At 45.4% G+C, this 17,872-nt stretch overlaps 1 protein-coding gene across 1 annotated transcript in view; it reads right to left on the bottom strand.

Moving 5' to 3' along the window:
* Positions 1-7,023: 7,023 nt before the first annotated feature.
* The window catches only part of CCDC78 (coiled-coil domain containing 78), a 127,185-nt gene continuing 116,336 nt past the window's right edge, over positions 7,024-17,872 (bottom strand). Inside the window, exon 14 of the mRNA XM_073363049.1 lies at positions 7,024-7,473. Coding sequence (XP_073219150.1) covers positions 7,407-7,473 — 67 coding nt within the window. The 3' untranslated portion in view covers positions 7,024-7,406. The remainder of the gene's footprint in view (positions 7,474-17,872) is intronic.

Genomic DNA, 17,872 nt, shown 5'->3' with positions numbered 1-17,872 from the left:
GGACCTGCGGCCAATGAATGACGGTTCACATGATTCTGCCCCACTTCCTATCCAAAAACGCTTATTTGGGAGAGGAGTGATATTTGACAATGGAATGGGGACACCATATGTGCACTAAAAGTTATAATGATACCAAATTTGTGGGGTTTTTTTGAAGACTAAACTTTTATGTGTAAAGCATGTTTTGTTTTGTTTTTTTAATTTGAAATCTTAATATAAAGTGCATCTCCACAGCTGTAAAACACTGCCTGGCACATTAGCTGTCGCCATTCTGTAGGGTGTAGTCAATGGCCGTGAGAATCTTTGTAATTGAGTTTATACATATAACGTCTATTTACAAGGTAAGGAAGGAAGCCCTGATTCTGTGTAGTTTGTAACAATGAGATTTCTTCTTGTTGTGGTTTGAAATAAAAAATTGTATTTGTCATCTGTGGTTTTGAAACACCATATAAAAAAATGAGTATTTCTAGCAACGCTTGCGTCCGTGATTTTTTTCTGGGGACGCTGGGTCAGGCTGTGTTCCTATCTCACTAGTTTTGAAACAAAATTGAGTTTGGGGAAAGTTAACAAAAACTAATAACCGAGATTTTGTAAGAGCTTAACAAGTTGGAGAGAGGCTTTCACAGGGCTCTCCAGGTGGACAGCAGCTAACAAGCTTAGCCCATGAAACACCAAGGTAGAAGCATCGTGTGATTGGAGCAACTCAGTGCCAAATTCAGCCCTGGTGTATCTCTGTTTAACTCAGTAGCCTTGGTCCTTTGGTTTAATCTACCCTGATGCCAATGAACCTGTCTGCTCTGAACCAGAAAAGGAGTCAGGGAGTAGCTATAGTGCAGCATTCAGACCTCCTCTGCATCCCAGTGACAGCTGTGTTGGTTTCATTGTATAGTGTAGGTAGGACTTTCACCTTATTCCTGAAATATGCTACAGCCTTAGGCCTTAGCATGTTCTATGGACATTGCTTTGGTCATATCTACATTACAAACTGGAAGTCACACTTTATATTAAGGTTCTTTTAATAAAGGGTAAATAGACATTTTAATAAATAGTTGATTGTTATGGAGTCCAAGTTACTTATAACCTGACCTGTTACCCTCTGTAACACCTTCTTTTGATGTGCTTATAACCATCAATAGCACAATACTATGCTGTAACATGCTTATACCTCTACCAATAATTTATTAACCCTTTATATACAGAAGGCTGCGTTGTGGAGCTGTGTTATAACACAGGAATGCCCTTACCACCTGTGTAATAACATGGATTGCTTTGGCCCTTGTAGATTGAACCAACCCATAGGAGAGTTTGGTTATAAGACTGGAACTGGTAGTGAGGGGGACTCGTAACCAGTGGTTACACTGGCAGAGATTCCAGCCATAGAGTGGCAGCTAAGTGCTGTCCCCTTAGATCTGTTTTCTGTTGAAAGGAATGGTTCTGTATGAGAGGCTAGTGAAGTATATGGCCAGATATTTCGCCCCATGGCATAGGGCTGCCATTCTCTTAATCATCAGGTCCCCTTACCCCTCCTGCAGGAGCATCTGCGTTGAAATTTCTGCCTTTTTAACACAAGGTATTAGCCAGGCCTTAAACCCAACAGAAGTGAAATGAGGGAGCAGGACAAGGACCTTGCCCCCTACATTTCTGATCTCCTCCCCCCTCCCCCCCATACACACTTCTAACAGGTCTAGCTGCCTGGCTGTGGAAAACATATTCTCTGGAAGTGAGCAGCATAAAGGGGCAGCTTGGAATTAGGTTAATGATGGCAACTTAGCAGTGCAGAGAGCCAGGCTCACATTGCTGAAATAGCTCTGGTGGAGGAAGGGTGGGCAAGAGGCTAGAGAGACTCCCATCAGAGGTGCTGTCAGGCCTAATTCTTGTCATACATTACAAACCACAAGGCCTCATTGTGCTGGGCTGTTAAACCCAATTTTCCCAGCGAAGCACAGAGATCATGTCTTGACACTTCCATGCTCCCAGATTTCCAGCCTTCCTTTGTCCTCTCCCAATCTTTTCTGTAAATGAATTCATACTCCTAGTTTTTGCTCTCTCCTTCCCATACCCTTCTCCCAAAGTAGCTGTTTCCCTTGGACATGACTTGCTGGGCAGGGTGGGCAGGGGTGTCTGTGGAAGAACATGGTTGTCTGATAGCACTCCCACTCCCCCTCTGCCCCTTTCAAGTTTTCCTTCTGGCTGCATCAACCCCCTTGACCCAGAGCTAAAAAAGCTGCAAGAGAGATTTGTAATGATTCCCAAACGCTTTGGCCTCCCCACATTCTCACGTGCTAGCACCAAACGCTTGCTCCTCTGGTCAGCCCCTCAGCCTGACAATGCACTTCCTGGACCATCAGTTCTCTTAACTGGGGCTATAACCTGCTCCAAACTCCCTCACACAGATAGGCCAAGTCCACTGTCCCACAGCCATTCACACAAGGAAGGAATAAACAGAGGCTGCTTTACCTTTGTAAAACAGAGAAAACCAAATCATTCCCAAGCCTCCAACATACCACTCCCAGGATGGGGCAGAGGGGCCTCTGTGGGCAGGAGGGACAGGGACATCCCCTCCCAGGGTGGGGCAGAGGCACCCTCTCCTGGTGTCTGCTAATAGTTATTATCATCATTTGCTTTGTGGAACTGCCTAAGAACTCCATGGGGCCAGGTGCCACACAGCCAAGAAGCCAGTATTGCGGTATTCCATGTGCCATACAATAGTCAGCAAATGCATGGAGCTGGGGAAAGGGACGGGACCAACAGAAGCCCTCTAATAATCATCAGATAAGGTACAGCATTAGCAGCCCAGTCCCTGCGCTGTTGGCAACATGCCGCAGCCCTGACTCAGCCCTGACTATAAACGGCAGGCTAATTTGCTCTCTGTGGCCCATTAGTTCCGTGACCTCTCTGCTGAGAAACTACCACAGTAGGAGCCAACTAGTGCCACGTGTGGAGGTGCTGTTTGGGATGTGGACACCATGGGTCAGATGCTCCAGTCCTCTGCTCAGCTCAGCACACCAATGGGAGAGTATGTGGCTTTAAGCCATTGTCTGCCAAGGCCTGCATGGTTCCTGATGCAAGTTGCCATAGGGCTGCTTTAGTTTAAGCTCTGGCTACAGTGGTCTTAGGGGCTGCCCAGCAGCCAAGACCAGCTGGACTCAAGCCATCCCCCTCTCCATAGTACATGCCTACACTGGGAACTGCAAATATGAGCAGCATAAAGCCATTGTGACAACTCTAAATTGTCCATGGAGCCCCCTTAAGCAGAGGCTATTCCCCTCTGAGAAGGAGGCTCTGTCCCCTTTACACTAACAGAGGCCAGAATCAGGGCCCCTGTGTATTGGGAACTGAATAGAAAGTGCCAAAACCATTTTGTACCAGGCCCAACTCACAATCAAAAGATGGCTTTGAATTGAGACCCAGGAGGTGAAAGACTCTGAATCTCACTAACAATTGGAAACCAAGTTTTATCCTATAGAAGTGACACTTCCGCTGTCTTCCATAGAGGCCAGAGAGAGATGTATGTCTCTGGTAGGGAATAATTCAGGTGATTCAGGTGGTGCCTTTGGAGAAGGATGATCTGAGTTCTGGTCCCACTGCTAGCACCAAGTGGCTGTTGTGCAGCACAATGACAACACATAAGAAGTTCATCTAGGACTGCAGATTTGCAGGGGCCCCACCTTTCATCCATTAATCTCAAAACACTTTACAAACAGGAGTGAATGAAGCCCTGCATGGCAAGGTAAGTCTGTATTAGCCCCATTTTACATGTTGGGCAATTGAGGTGACATGAATTGTCTGATGTCATAGAGTGAGTCAGTAGAAGAACCAGATAGAAAATCCAGAACTGCTGGCACCTAATCTCCAATTCTAAGCAGTAGACTAGACACCACCTGTGACGCATGGCTAGAAAGGGTTAAACAGCTTGCAGGCTGAATGACCCAAAGCCCACCTTTAAAGTCATGTTAGAATGGTATGCAAATGATAATTAGGACCATTAATGCTAAATGGGCTAGAATTTTGAAATGCAAACCTATCCCTCCTCAGGCCCTACGCTACCAGCACTCCCAGCTATCTTCGAGACACCACTGACTTCCTGAGGAAACTACAATCCATCCGTGATCTTCCTGAAAACACCATCCTGGCCACTATGGATGTAGAAGCCCTCTACACCAACATTCCACGTAAAGATGGACTACAAGCCGTCAGGAACAGTATCCCCGATAATGTCACGGCAAACCTGGTGGCTGAACTTTGTGACTTTGTTCTCACCCATAACTATTTCACATTTGGGGACAATGTATATCTTCAAATCAGCGGCACTGCTATGGGTATTTGCATGGCCCCACAGTATGCCAATATTTTTATGGCTGACTTAGAACAATGCTTCCTCAGCTCTTCTCCCCTAATGCCACTACTCTACTTGCGCTACATTGATGACATCTTCATCATCTGGACCCATGGAAAAGAAGCCCTTGAGGAATTCCACCATGATTTCAGCAATTTCCATCCCACCATCAACCTCAGCCTGGACCAGTCCACACAAGAGATCCACTTCCTGGACACTATGGTGCTAATAAGCGATGGTCACATAAACACCACCCTATACCGGAAACCTACTGACCGCTATTCCTACCTACATGCCTCCAGCTTTCATCCAGACCACACCACACGATCCATTGTCTACAGCCAAGCTCTACGATACAACTGCATTTGCTCCAACCCCCCAGACAGAGACAAACACCTACAAGATCTCTATCAAGCACTCTTACAACTACAATACCCACCTGCTGAAGTGAAGAAACAGACTGACAGAGCCAGAGGAGTACGCAGAAGTCACCTACTACAGGACAGGCCCAACAAAGAAAATAACAGAACGCCACTAGCCATCACCTTCAGCCCCCAACTAAAACCTCTCCAGCGCATCATCAAGGATCTACAACCTATCCTGAAGGATGACCCATCACTCTCACAAATCTTGGGAGACAGGCCAGTCCTTGCCTACAGACAGCCCCACAATCTGAAGCAAATACTCACCAGCAACCACACACCACACAACAGAACCACTAACCCAGGAACCTATCCTTGCAACAAAGCCCGTTGCCAACTGTGCCCACATATCTATTCAGGGGACACCATCATAGGGTCTAATCACATCAGCCACACTATCAGAGGCTCACTCATCTGCACATCTACCAATGTGATATATGCCATCATGTGCCAGCAATGCCCCTCTGCCATGTACATTGGTCAAACTGGACAGTCTCTACGTAAAAGAATAAATGGACACAAATCAGATGTCAAGAATTATAACATTCAAAAACCAGTTGGAGAACACTTCAATCTCTTTGGTCACTCGATTACAGACCTAAAAGTTGCAATTCTTCAACAAAAAAAGTTCAAAAACAGACTCCAACGAGAGACTGCTGAATTGGAATTAATTTGCAAACTGGATACAATTAACTTAGGCTTGAAAAGAGACTGGGAGTGGATGGGTCATTACACAAAGTAAAACTATTTCCTCTTGTTTATTCTCCTCCCACCCCCCGCCACTGTTCCTCAGACGTTCTTGTCAACTGCTGGAAATGGCCCACCTTGATTATCACTACAAAATCCCCCCTCCCTGCCCCCGGCTCTCCTGCTGGTAATAGCTCACCTTAAGTGATCACTCTGGTTACAGTGTGCATGATAACACCCATTGGTTCATGTTCTCTATGTACATAAATCTCCCCATTGTATTTTCCACTGAATGCATCCGATGAAGTGAGCTGTAGCTCACAAAAGCTTATGCACAAATAAATTTGTTAGTCTCTAAGGTGCCACAAGTACTCCTTTTCTTTGTACAAATGGTGTGTATCTTAGATGCTACCCATAAAAAGACAGTTCCTGTCTGTGACTATAACTATTGATTCAGAGATCAAAAGGGAATATTAACATTTGGATGAATCTTGGGTAAAATAATGTCATTGTCTATATGTCTCTTTGAAATTTGTAATCGACTGCCTAATGGATAAATTGCCCTGTGTTAATTTGTGTAACTAATTACTGGTGGTGTTTAGAAAGCAAAAAGTTACATCAAAAGCCTATTGTTTGACCAGGACTGTGTGATAAAATGGATGCTAGGACACTTAAAAGACCCTTGGGTCCTGATCCTGTTCATCTCAGATCTGCTTAAGCTTCAGCAAGGGGAAGTTTGAGTCACAAGGCTGAGGTCCCAGTTATGTTGGTATGCCCTGAATATGATATTTGGACTTTGGACTATAACCTATGAACTGAATTCTAAAGGAACTCTTTGCAACCACAAAGTTCACCATCTCTGCTATGAATCAGTGGATTGAACTTATGTCTGTATGTATATTGATCTTTTAACCATACTCTCTCTCTTTTGTTTTTTAATAAATTTTAGTTTAGTTAAGAATTTGACTGTAGTGTGTATTTGGGTAAAATCTATAATATTCATTAACCTGGGAGGTAATGTGTCTGATCCTTTGAGATTGGTAGAACCTTTTCTTTTAAATGATGAAATAAGATTTTCAGAAATCATGATATTTGACTTAGGTACCTGGATGGAGGCCTGAGGCTGAATCACTTTAAGGGAACTGTGTTGTTTGGACTTCTGAGTAACTAGTAAGGTAATAAAGAAACTGTTTTATGCTGGCTTGGTAAATCTAAGTATTGGAATATCCACCAGCTTTTTGGGGTTTGTCTGTCCCGTTCTGTGCAGTTCACCCTAATTGAGTGACCACGGCTGGCCCCTGCTGGGACCCTCTGTCACGGACTCACAGCTTGAGCCCACTCTTGGCCCATACAGTCCCTGGGGGCAACCCTCTTCAGTGTGACAGCCCTTCTTGGGGGGTCCACTCTCTTTCGGGGGTTAAGCCCCTCCGTCTCCTGGAACTGCACCTCTCTGAGCCTTAGCATGCCTGTCTCTCGCTGTGGGCCCCCTCAGAAAGTCCACTTGCTCTGGACCCCTGGAGCCTCCACTCCCAAAGGAAATAATGCAACCCTGTTCTCTAGACCCGAGCGACTCTCAGCCAGCATAAAATAGGTGGGTTTATTGAGCATCTGAACACAGCACAGGAAAATCTCAGGGTTCTCAGGCCTGGCTCCCTCAGCACAGTACATCTAAGTCTCTCCTGCATCCAGGTGGGCTCTGCCTGCTCTCTCTCTCCAGTCCCGAGTCTCCCCGCCCCCGGTGCTTTCCAGCTGGGCATCTGATATCACTTCCCCCAAGTCCCGCCTCTGCCCATTGTCTTCTATCCAGGTAAACAGGGTCTCCTGGGTCTCCTCTCCTCTCAGGTGTCCTTTGCACCCCTCTGGCTGGAATCTGCTGGTCAGGTCACCAGGGTCCTCTCTCAGCAGCTTATTGTCCTCCCACTGGCAAGAACCGGCTGTGACTCCCGAGCTTGGCCTCCCGGTCACCAGTTGTTGGGGTATCCATTCTCCAGGCGATTGGCTGGGGTCCCAAGTTCCGTCATTGGTCCTCTGTAACAACAAACTCCCTCTCCCATCATCTCGTTAAACCAGTAACACCCAGGGAAACTGTGTCCCACCTCCTCTGCATGCAAACCATTGAAAAAAACAAGAAAAAAACAAGAGAACCCCCCACTTTGTCACTTCCTGGTCAGAAAACCCCTATGACATCTAAAGGCTGGCTGGACATTGAACCAAATAGACTGCTCCACAATCTGAAAATGCATGTGGCAATGTATAAAAAACAGCAACATTGTGCCTCCATGAGAGTTAAATCACACAAGCCTAATGACTTATCCAATTCATGAGGCAGGCGCGCACGCGCACACACACACACACACACATACACACACAGTGGCTTGTTACTAGCACACTTAAGCCACAACTGGCCTTTTGTCTTGAAGCAGAACAGACTGCCAGCTGGAGCACTCACAGCTGGTCTAAAGGACAAAGCAGATGACAGAGAACAATGGGTTGGTGCAGTGAGACACAAGGAATTCCATTAGAGGATTCTTGTGACATAAACCAACAGTGCTGAGCCAAAGTCCCCATAATAAAGATGCTCACAATATGGAAGTGGGAGACCCTACTGGCCACAGATACATGCAGAAAGAAGGCAAGTGGTGATTAAAGAGCCGGTAATCCTATGGGAAACATTTTATACAATCTCTTTTAAGGATGCCTTACCCAGGTGCAGACTGGTCCAGGACAAAGAGGATGCTAAAAGCATCTGATGGGGAAATTACCTGTATTTTTGCCTGGTCTGTTCAAAGCCAGTTAATTTTGCTAAGTGACAACAGTGTCCTTATCTATCCCATAATTTACTGAATCCACGCACTTAAAAATTATTAAGGCTAGTATTATTCTTATACTGACTATATAATGAGCAAGCATATTCTTCTTATGAAGTAAGTATAAAGAAATCTCTCATGACAACACAATCACCTAAATTCTGACCCCAGGGGTGCTGTTTTATATTGATTTGTTCTTCAGAGTATTTTTGTTACTTTGATTTAGGTGTTTGTATTAATTTTTCTTTAAGGGTTACAATTAAATAGGAAATATCAGTTTATATTTATCAACCTGCAAAAGAATATTGTGGTAAAGCCCTTGCTATTACTGATCTTAAGAATGATGTTGTATATGTAGTTTAAAAGGAAAGTGAGTAAGGTTATCAATCTATGATAGATTATATATGTGGTCTTGCATTTGAGATAAATATGTTTATTACACACACACAGGTTTCAGAATTTGTGTGCATATTATGAGATTACAGAGGAAAGAATGATATTTATTTTGGTTCAGAATTAAGGCTGTTGTATTATGATAAAATATGCTCTGCTTGGTGCATCAAAAGAATGTGTGTTTTTATTATGAAGGCTGGATCCTGCAAATCTTTACTTAAGCCATTCTCACTCCCTGTTGGCTTCAACAGGACTCCTCAAATGATAAAAAAATGTAGGGTTGGGCCCAAAAACTGATGTCATGGTACTGGAATCAAACTCAAAATGATAGAGAGACATAGGGACAGAGGCCTCTATGCTTTAGACACATAAATGTACTTAACACTACCACCAGATCAATGGGGCTACTCACAGTAGTAACATTAACCAGGTGTCCATGTTTGCAGGATCAGGGCCAGAAAGAGAGGGAAAAAGGTGAAAAATTTGTTTGGAAAGAGTAGGAAAGAAAGGGAGGAGGCTGAAAGTGAAAATGGAAAGACAATAAATGAGAGGCACAAATAAAGGGAAATGTACTATCCATGTAGCCTCTTATTTAAACCTTTTATAAATGTTTCTTTGACCCCTAACTCTATCTAATACATTCCTCTTGTTTAAATTATTGTACTTAATGTTCAGAACATCCGGTGGGGTTTCTGCCCAGGAGAAGAATATATTGTTTTTCTTTAAATACAGTTATTTGGCCAAATCAGACTGTTTTTCTTTGGCAGAAAAGAATGTTATTCTGCTTTTTCACCAATGGAGATTTTTCATGTTGTTTTTGGTGCCATTTGCTCTTTGTCAGAGTCAGTCTCCCATCCCCACTTCCCCCATCTCTCTCATTCCAAAGGCATTTGGGAAAAGGCCAAAGCTGCAGTGTTACAGAAACGCTTCCTTACAAGAGCTCCAGAGGAAAGGAGAGAAAACAGAGTGAGGCCCAGGAAGGCTGCAAACTTGGAACAAAATCAGAAAATAATTATACCATAGGCAGAGAAATATAGTCTCCAAATGTATACAGTCCTACAGGAACTTAAGAGACATTAGGGGAGCTCCCTACAGCTTGGGGTCCTACACCATTCCTTCCAGTGAGTCTCACTGGGACCAGTGTAGCCATCAGCTAATCTGTAGTCAGAATTCCTGGATCGTTCTTTCTGTAACGGGGAGAGGAGGGTCTAGTGGTTAGAATGCTAACCTCAGACTTGGGGGATCTTGGTTCAATTCCATCCTCTACCACAGACTCTCTGTAACCTTGGACCAATAAATTAGGCATAGAGCCTTAGAGTTATTTACAGGCCTAACTGTATCGCTCTGTGCCTCAATTTCCCCATCTGCAAAATGGGGATAATAGCACTGCCCAGCCTCATAGGGGTGTTGTGAGGAGAAATAAAGTAAAAATTAGGAGGTGCTCAGCTCTACAATTTTGTCAGCCATACGAGTACATAAAATCTAGAGATAGATGAGAGGCCTGAAATGTGAGCTCCCTCATCCCCTACAGTCCCCCTCCCCCCAGCATAATCAGAATGCCTGTACCATTCCCTATTGCTGGAACTGGAATTACTATGACTCCCATGCTGCCAGAATGTATACAGCATTCCCTACAGCACCTCCTGCTGGCAGAGAGTGGACCTGTGTATAGCTGAAAACTCCCTACAGCCAGAGCTGTTACATCATTCCCTTGACGCACACAGTACGAAAAAGCTGAAACCAGAATAGTGGTGAGCTCCCTACAGCTGCTGTATCAGGGTTCAGCTTGGACTGAACAAGCTGAATTATTACGCCTAGAGAACCTTCTGAACTGTGCCGTCTTGGTACAGAATGTCAACACACCTATTTAAAGAGAAAAAAAGCACATTGAAAAAATACAGGCCAGTTAATATTTCCTCAGCAGGATGAAAAACAATGCGTCAGCCACTGCAAGCTGTTAGGAAAGAAAAAGAAAAAGAGAAACAACAACAGAGTAGGGAAGGGGCTACTTTTGTATAAACAAGATAAGAAAAGGGTTTTCTGAACCGGGTGACTAGCCCCATTCAGATCAATCTACACAGGATGGCTAGCAGTCTTAAAAGTTTGGTCTGAGAGAGAGGAGCAGTGTTTGAAAACCACTTTTAGTACAGCCTATAGCTGTGGCATAGATCTCAAAGCCAAACTCCATCAAAGTTTGGGGTTTTCTGATGGTTCTGGCCCATCGCCACTCCAGACACACAAGCCTGGCAGACTTTGCTATTTAAACAAAAATATCTTCCAGTAAGGAAGTAAGGACTTGTCTAGTAAGCAGGATTCTGTGCCCAAAAGCTGATGGCCCTCTATGATTTCTGGGTACACTGTGCATCTTCATTCAGCCCCGGGCTCTTCCACCTTGCTCTGCCAAACAGACCCTAGCCCTGGCCCAGAGTAACCACCCTCTCCTACGGTGAGAAGAGACTTTCACCTCCAAACTCATTCAGTTGCATCAAACAACTACATATAAACTTAAGGCCAACGTGGAATCTAACCAAACTTTGAAACCTGAGTAAGATAACAGGCTTCCATTCAGCCAATGGAAACGACTTTCTCTTTGCATCCACATTCGGACTAGGCAGCCAGACCCTGACAAAGGAATCCATCTTCTCGCATCAGGCCTCCCATTGTTCTCTTACAAGAACCAGGATTCCAGGAAGACAAGCAGCGAGGTAAACAGACACAGAATCAAATCTCATGATATATACATGCCCATGGAGGAGTCCAGACACTAGAAGGTCACCTCCAAACTTCCCTGTTTAAATACCTTTAAAACAACTGAGTCAGGATCCAGAAGGAGCCAGAATGGTTCCAAGAGAAACCAGAGAGAGTATCATGCTGAGAGGTCTCCACCTATCAGGTTCTCTGTGGACAGCCTGAGAGTTTGTTGAAGTGTCTAGAAGCTTTTAGTTCCTGATTAACTTTTCTTCCTTTTTTTAAAGCACATTGGTAACCATAGCAACAGTTGCTGGCAAAAGTGAAAATGCATTTCTGTCCTTTATTAGGAGCCATTCCCTTCAATTACCTCATTCTGCTCACCCATCCCTTCAGCCCAAGGAATTGATGTCTGTCTTTTACAATAGACCCAGAATTGTGTCAGGGTCCTTCGTCTACTAAAACTCAGGAGGCTCTGTATGCTCTCACACACATGGCTCCTTCGTCCACCCTGCCCACCTGGAATTAAACCACAGCCTACTTACTGACTCTAGGGAGAGAGTGTTCTCTAGCAGTTAGAGACTGAGACTGGAAGTCAGAAATGCTTGGTGTCATTTTCCAGCTAAACCACAGGCGACCTGCATGACTTTGGGCAAGTCTAACGGCAGTACCAGGCAAATTAGTTGAAACAGTAGTAAAGAATAAAATTGTCAGACACATAGAAGAACATAAAGTGTTGGGCAAAAGCCAACTTGGTTTCTGTAAAGGGAAATCCTGTCTTACCAATCTATTAGAGTTCTTTGAAGGGGTCAACAAACATGTGGACAAGGGGGATCCAGTGGACATAGTGTACTTAGATTTCCAGAAAGCCTTTGACAAGGTCCCTCACCATAGGCTCTTACGTAAATTAAGTTATCATGGGATAAGAGGGAAGATCCTTTCATGGATTGAGAACTGGTTAAAAGACAGGGAACAAAGGGTAGGAATAAATGGTAAAGGTTCAGAATGGAGAGGGGTAACTAGTGGTGTTCCCCAAGGGTCAGTCCTAGGACCAATCCTGTTCAACTTATTCATAAATGATCTGGAGAAAGGGGTAAACAGTGAGGTGGCAAAGTTTGCAGACGATACTAAACTGCTCAAGATAGTTAAGACCAAAGCAGACTGTGAAGAACTTCAAAAACATCTCAGAAAAGTAAGTGACTGGGCAACAAAATGGCAAATTAAATTTAATGTGGATAAATGTAAAGTAGGTTTCAGAGGAACAGCCGTGTTAGTCTGTATTCGTTAGAACCACTAACCCAGGAACTTATCCTTGCAACAAAGCCCGTTGCCAATTGTGCCCACATATCTATTCAGGGGACACCATCACAGGGCCTAATAACATCAGCCACACTATCAGAGGCTCGTTCACCTGCACATCCACCAATGTGATCTATGCCATCATGTGCCAGCAATGCCCCTCTGCCATGTACATTGGTCAAACTGGACAGTCTCTACGTAAAAGAATAAATGGACACAAATCAGATGTCAAGAATTATAACATTCATAAACCAGTCGGAGAACACTTCAATCTCTCTGGTCACGCAATCACAGACATGAAGGTCGCTATCTTAAAACAAAAAAACTTCAAAGCCAGACTCCAGCGAGAAACTGCTGAATTGGAATTCATTTGCAAATTGGATACTATTAATTTAGGCTTAAATAGAGACTGGGAGTGGCTAAGTCATTATGCAAGGTAGCCTGTTTCCTCTTGTTTTTTCCTACCCCCCCCCCCCAGATGTTCTGGTTTAACTTGGATTTAAACCTGGAGAATGGTCAGTTTAGATGAGCTATTACCAGCAGGAGAGTGAGTTTGTGTGTGTATGGGGGTGGGGGGGATGTGAGAAAACCTTGATCTATGCAGGAAATAGCCCGACTTGATTATGTAAAGAGTTGTCACTTTGGATGGGCTAGCACCAGCAGGAGAGTGAATTTGTGTGGGGGGGTGGAGGGTGAGAAAACCTGGATTTGTGCTGGAAATGGCCCACCTGTTGATCACTTTAGATAAGCTATTACCAGCAGGACAGTGGGGTGGGAGGAGGTATTGTTTCATGATTTCTGTGTGTATATAAAGTCTGCTGCAGTTTCCACGGTAAACATCTGATGAAGTGAGCTGTAGCTCACGAAAGCTCATGCTCAAATAAATTGGTTAGTCTCTAAGGTGCCACAAGTACTCCTTTTCTTTAAATGTAAAGTAATGCACACTGGAAAAAATAACCCCAGCTATATATGCAATATGATGGGGGCTAATTTAGCTACAACTAATCAGGAAAGAGATCTTGGAGTCATCGTGGATAGTTCTCTGAAGACCTCCACGCAGTGTGCAGTGGCAGTCAAAAAAGCAAACAGGATGTTAGGAATCATTAAAAAAGAGATAGAGAATATGACGGAGAATATCTTATTGCCCTTATATAAATCCATGGTACGCCCACATCTTGAATACTGTGTACAGATGTGGTCTCATTTCAAAAAGATATAGTGGCATTAGAAAAGGTTCAGAGAAGGGCAACTAAAATGATTAGGGGTTTGGAACGGGTGCCATATGAGGAGAGATTAAAGAGGCTAGGACTTTTCAGCTTGAAAAAGAGGAGAGTAAAGGGGGATATGATAGAAGTATATAAAATCATGAGTGGTGTGGAGAAAGTGAATAAGGAAAAGTTATTTAGTTGTTCCCATAATATAAGAACTAGGGGCCACCAAATGAAATTAATGGGCAGCAGTTTTAAAGCAAATAAAAGGAAGTTATTCTTCACACAACGCACGGTCAGCCTGTGGAACTCCTTGCCTGAGGAGGTTGTGAAGGCTAGGACTATAACAGGGTTTAAAAGAGAACTGGATACATTCATGGAGGTTAAGTCCATTAATGGCTACTAGCCAGGATGGGTAAGGAATGGTGTCCCTAGCCTCTGTTTGTCAGAGAGTGGAGATGGATGGCAGGAGAGAGATCACTTGATCATTACCTGTTAGGTTCACTCCCTCTGGGGCACCTGGCATTGGCCACTGTCGGCAGACAGGATACTGGACTGGATGGACCTTTGGTCTGACCCAGTATGGCCATTCTTATGTTCTTATGTTCTCAGTTTCCCCTCTTGTAAAATGGGGTGATATCTCTCTACCACATGGGTGGCGGGGGTCATAGTGAGATTTAGCTAATAATTATAAAATGCCTTCAAAAACATCAGATGAATGGTGTAGTAAAGTGCAAAGTATTATTGTATTTTAGGGTGATGTGCTAACCTGCTGGGTATTCCACTAGGACCTTGAGCATAATGAAGTCTATACACCATCCCTTGGGAAGGGGAAAGCAATCAAACTACAGTGGCTTGAGCACAGTACAAATGATATGACATTACTGAGAGCCAGTCTGGTCCGGTAGCTAGAGCACTAGGATAGAATTCAGAAGACCTGCCTTCTATTCCCAGCTCTGCTACTGGCAAGTCACTTCCCCCACTCTGGTTCCTGTCCAGTCCTTTGTCTACTGAAGTTTTTGCAGCATGGACTACCTTTCACTATGTGTACATACAGTACTTAACACTCAGTCTCAGTTGGAGCCTCTAGGTGTTAATGTAATGTAATATCACTCCTGCTACTATCGGCATGTCTTAGCAGCAGAACAGCTTGACTGTGTGTCCCAGGATCTGTGGTGCAGGGGCCTGTGCTTGTGGAGCAGGAGGGTGGGAGCCCTAAAAAGACAGTTACCTTTTCCGTAACTGGTGTTCTTTGAGACATGTTGCTCATGTCCATTCCATATTAGGTGTGTGTGCTCTCCACATGCACTGGTGCCGGAAGTTTTCCCTCAGCAGTATCTCTCCCCACCCTCAGTTTCTTTTTGCTGGAAACTCTGACAGTGGGGAAAGAGGGCGAGTTATGGAATGGACATGAGCAACACATCTCGAAGAACACCAGTTACAGAAAACGTAACTATTTTCTTCTTCGAGTGCTTGCTCATGTCCATACTATATTAGGTGACTCGAGAGCAGTACCCCTGGAGGTGAGTAGGAGTTCACGGACATGTAGATTGCAACACAGCTCTGCCAAACCCAGCGTCATCTCTTCCCTGCTGAGTGACGGTATAATGAGCGGTAAAAGTGAACAGAGGACCACATTGCAGCTCTATAGATGTCCTGGATAGGGATGTGCACCAGGAAGTCCACCGAAGATGCCTGCGCTCTCGTCGAGTGTGCTCTGACAATCGGCGGCGGCAAAACCCCTGCCTGATCGTAACAGGTCCTTATGCACGAGGTAATCCAATTGGAAATCCTCTGCGAGGACACCGGGTGGCTATTCGTCCTATCCGCAGTAGCGATGAAGAGTTGAGTTGATTTTTGGAAGGCTTGGTACGTTCTAAGTAGAAAGCCAAAGCCCTTCAGACGTCCAGGGCGTAAAGACGCCTCTGCTCACTGGTCTTGTGTGGTTTGGGAAAGAACATTGGGAGGAAGATGTCCTGGTTCATATGGAAGGTGGAGACCATCTTTAGTAGGAAGGCTGGGAGGGGCAGCAACTGAACCTTATCTTTGGAAAAGACCATGTGGGGAGGTCTTCTGAGGTCAAAGCTTTAATTTCAGAGACCCGAGCTGCCGACATCACCACCACCAGGAATGTGACCTTCCATGACAGGTGGGAAAGGGAGCAGGAATCCAGCGGCTCAAAGGGCAGGTTGATGAGCCTAGAGAGGACCAAGTTAAGATCCCACTGCGGGACAGGAGTCCGTACCTGTGGGAACAGTCTCGAGAGCCCTCTCAAGAATTTGACCACCATGTCATGGGAAAACACCGTCTGTCCTTGGATCATCGGGTGAAAAGTGGAGATGGCTGCTAGATGCATTCTAATGGAAAAGTGTACCAGCCCGTTTCCTCAAATGGAGCAGGTAGTCCATGACAGCCTGTATGGAAGAACGCGAGGGAGAGATGCCACGCTCAGATGCCCAGTAGGAAAATCTCTTCCACTTGGCCAGGTAAGTCAGTCTGGTTGAGGGCTTGCCGAGAGCAAAACCAGTGGCATTTCCTGTTCTGTCTGGTAGTGAAAAGGTCCACTTGGGGAGTTCCCCACCTTTGGAAGATCATGCAGGCTACCTCTGGATGGAGAGACCACTCGTGGTGAGAGAAGAAGTCGCTGCTGAGATGGTCTGCCCGCGTATTCCTGACACTGGGAAGGTGACAAGCTTCCAGGTGGATTTCATGGCTATTGCAGAAGTCCCATAGACGGAGTGCCTCTGAACAGAGAGTCAACGAGCGCGCTACCCCTTGCCTGTTGATGTAGAACATCAAGGCTGTGTTGTCCATCAGCTCTCATACCACCTTGCTTGACAGGTGGGGTAGGAAGACTCCGAACACCAGTCAGACTGCTTGGAGCTCTTTGACGGTTATGTGAAACTTCGCCTCCTCTGGGGACCACATCCCCTGCGTCTGGAGGTCACCAAGACGCGCACCTCAGCCAAGGTCCAAGGCATCCAACACCAACTCGATGGAGTGAGGGGGGTTGTCGAACGGAACCCCCTCCAGGATTGTCCACCATTGCAGAGAGGTAAGTATTGCCTGGGGAATGGTAGCCATCTTTTCCAGGGCGTCTCTGGACTGGGAATAGACCATCCCCAGCCATTGTTGCAGGGGCCACATCCATAGGTTGGCATGGCGGACCACATAAATGCATGCTGCCATGTGACCCAGGAGGCACAGAGAGGCCTTGGCTGTAGTCAGAGGGGACTTCCGCAATGAGGTTCATCAACGTGTGGAACCTTTCCAGCGGCAGGTTGAATCAAGGACCGCGCTGATGAACTCTATCCTCTGCACCAGCATTAATGTTGACTTTTTGTCATTTACCAGTAGACCCAGAGAGCGGCACATGGCCTGAAGCACCGTGACATCCCTTTGGACTTGAGACCTGGAGCCGCCCTTGACGAGTCAGTCATCTTGGTACGGGTAGATCTGAATACTCCGACGCCTGAGGTAAGCCACTACCACCGACATGCACTTGGTAAACACTCTTGGTGCTGTTGCCAGGCCGAATGGGAAGACTGCAAACTGGTAGATCACTATGTGTAAGTACGCATCCTTCAAGTTGAGGGTGGCATACCAGTCTCCTGGATCCAGGGAGGGGATAATAGAAGCCAGGGAAACAATGCAGAACTTTAAATTCTTTAGGTACTTGTTGAGGTCTCACAGGTCCAGGGTGGGCTGTAAACCATCCTTGGCCTTTGGGATTAAAAAGTACCGGGAATAGAACCCCTTGTTCCTGTACTTGCAAGGAACTTCTTCCACTGTACCCAGCTATAGTAACCCCTTTACCTCCTGTGCGAGGAGACTCTCATGAGAGGGGTCTCTGAAGAGGGATGGGGAAGGTGGGTGGGAAGTGGAGGTAGAAAGGAATTGGAGGGTATAACCCTGTTCCACTGTGCTGAGGACCCATTGGTCCACGGTTATAGCCATCCAGGCAGGGAGGAAGAGGGAAAGGTGGTTTGAGAACACAGGGAAGGACTAAACTGGGAGGAGAGGTAGATACGC

The sequence above is a fragment of the Lepidochelys kempii genome, chromosome 10 (assembly GCF_965140265.1).
Source record: "Lepidochelys kempii isolate rLepKem1 chromosome 10, rLepKem1.hap2, whole genome shotgun sequence".
Lineage (NCBI taxonomy): Eukaryota > Metazoa > Chordata > Testudines > Cheloniidae > Lepidochelys > Lepidochelys kempii.
Note: the sequence above shows the minus strand (reverse complement) of the source record. Positions and strands in the feature narration are given on the sequence as shown.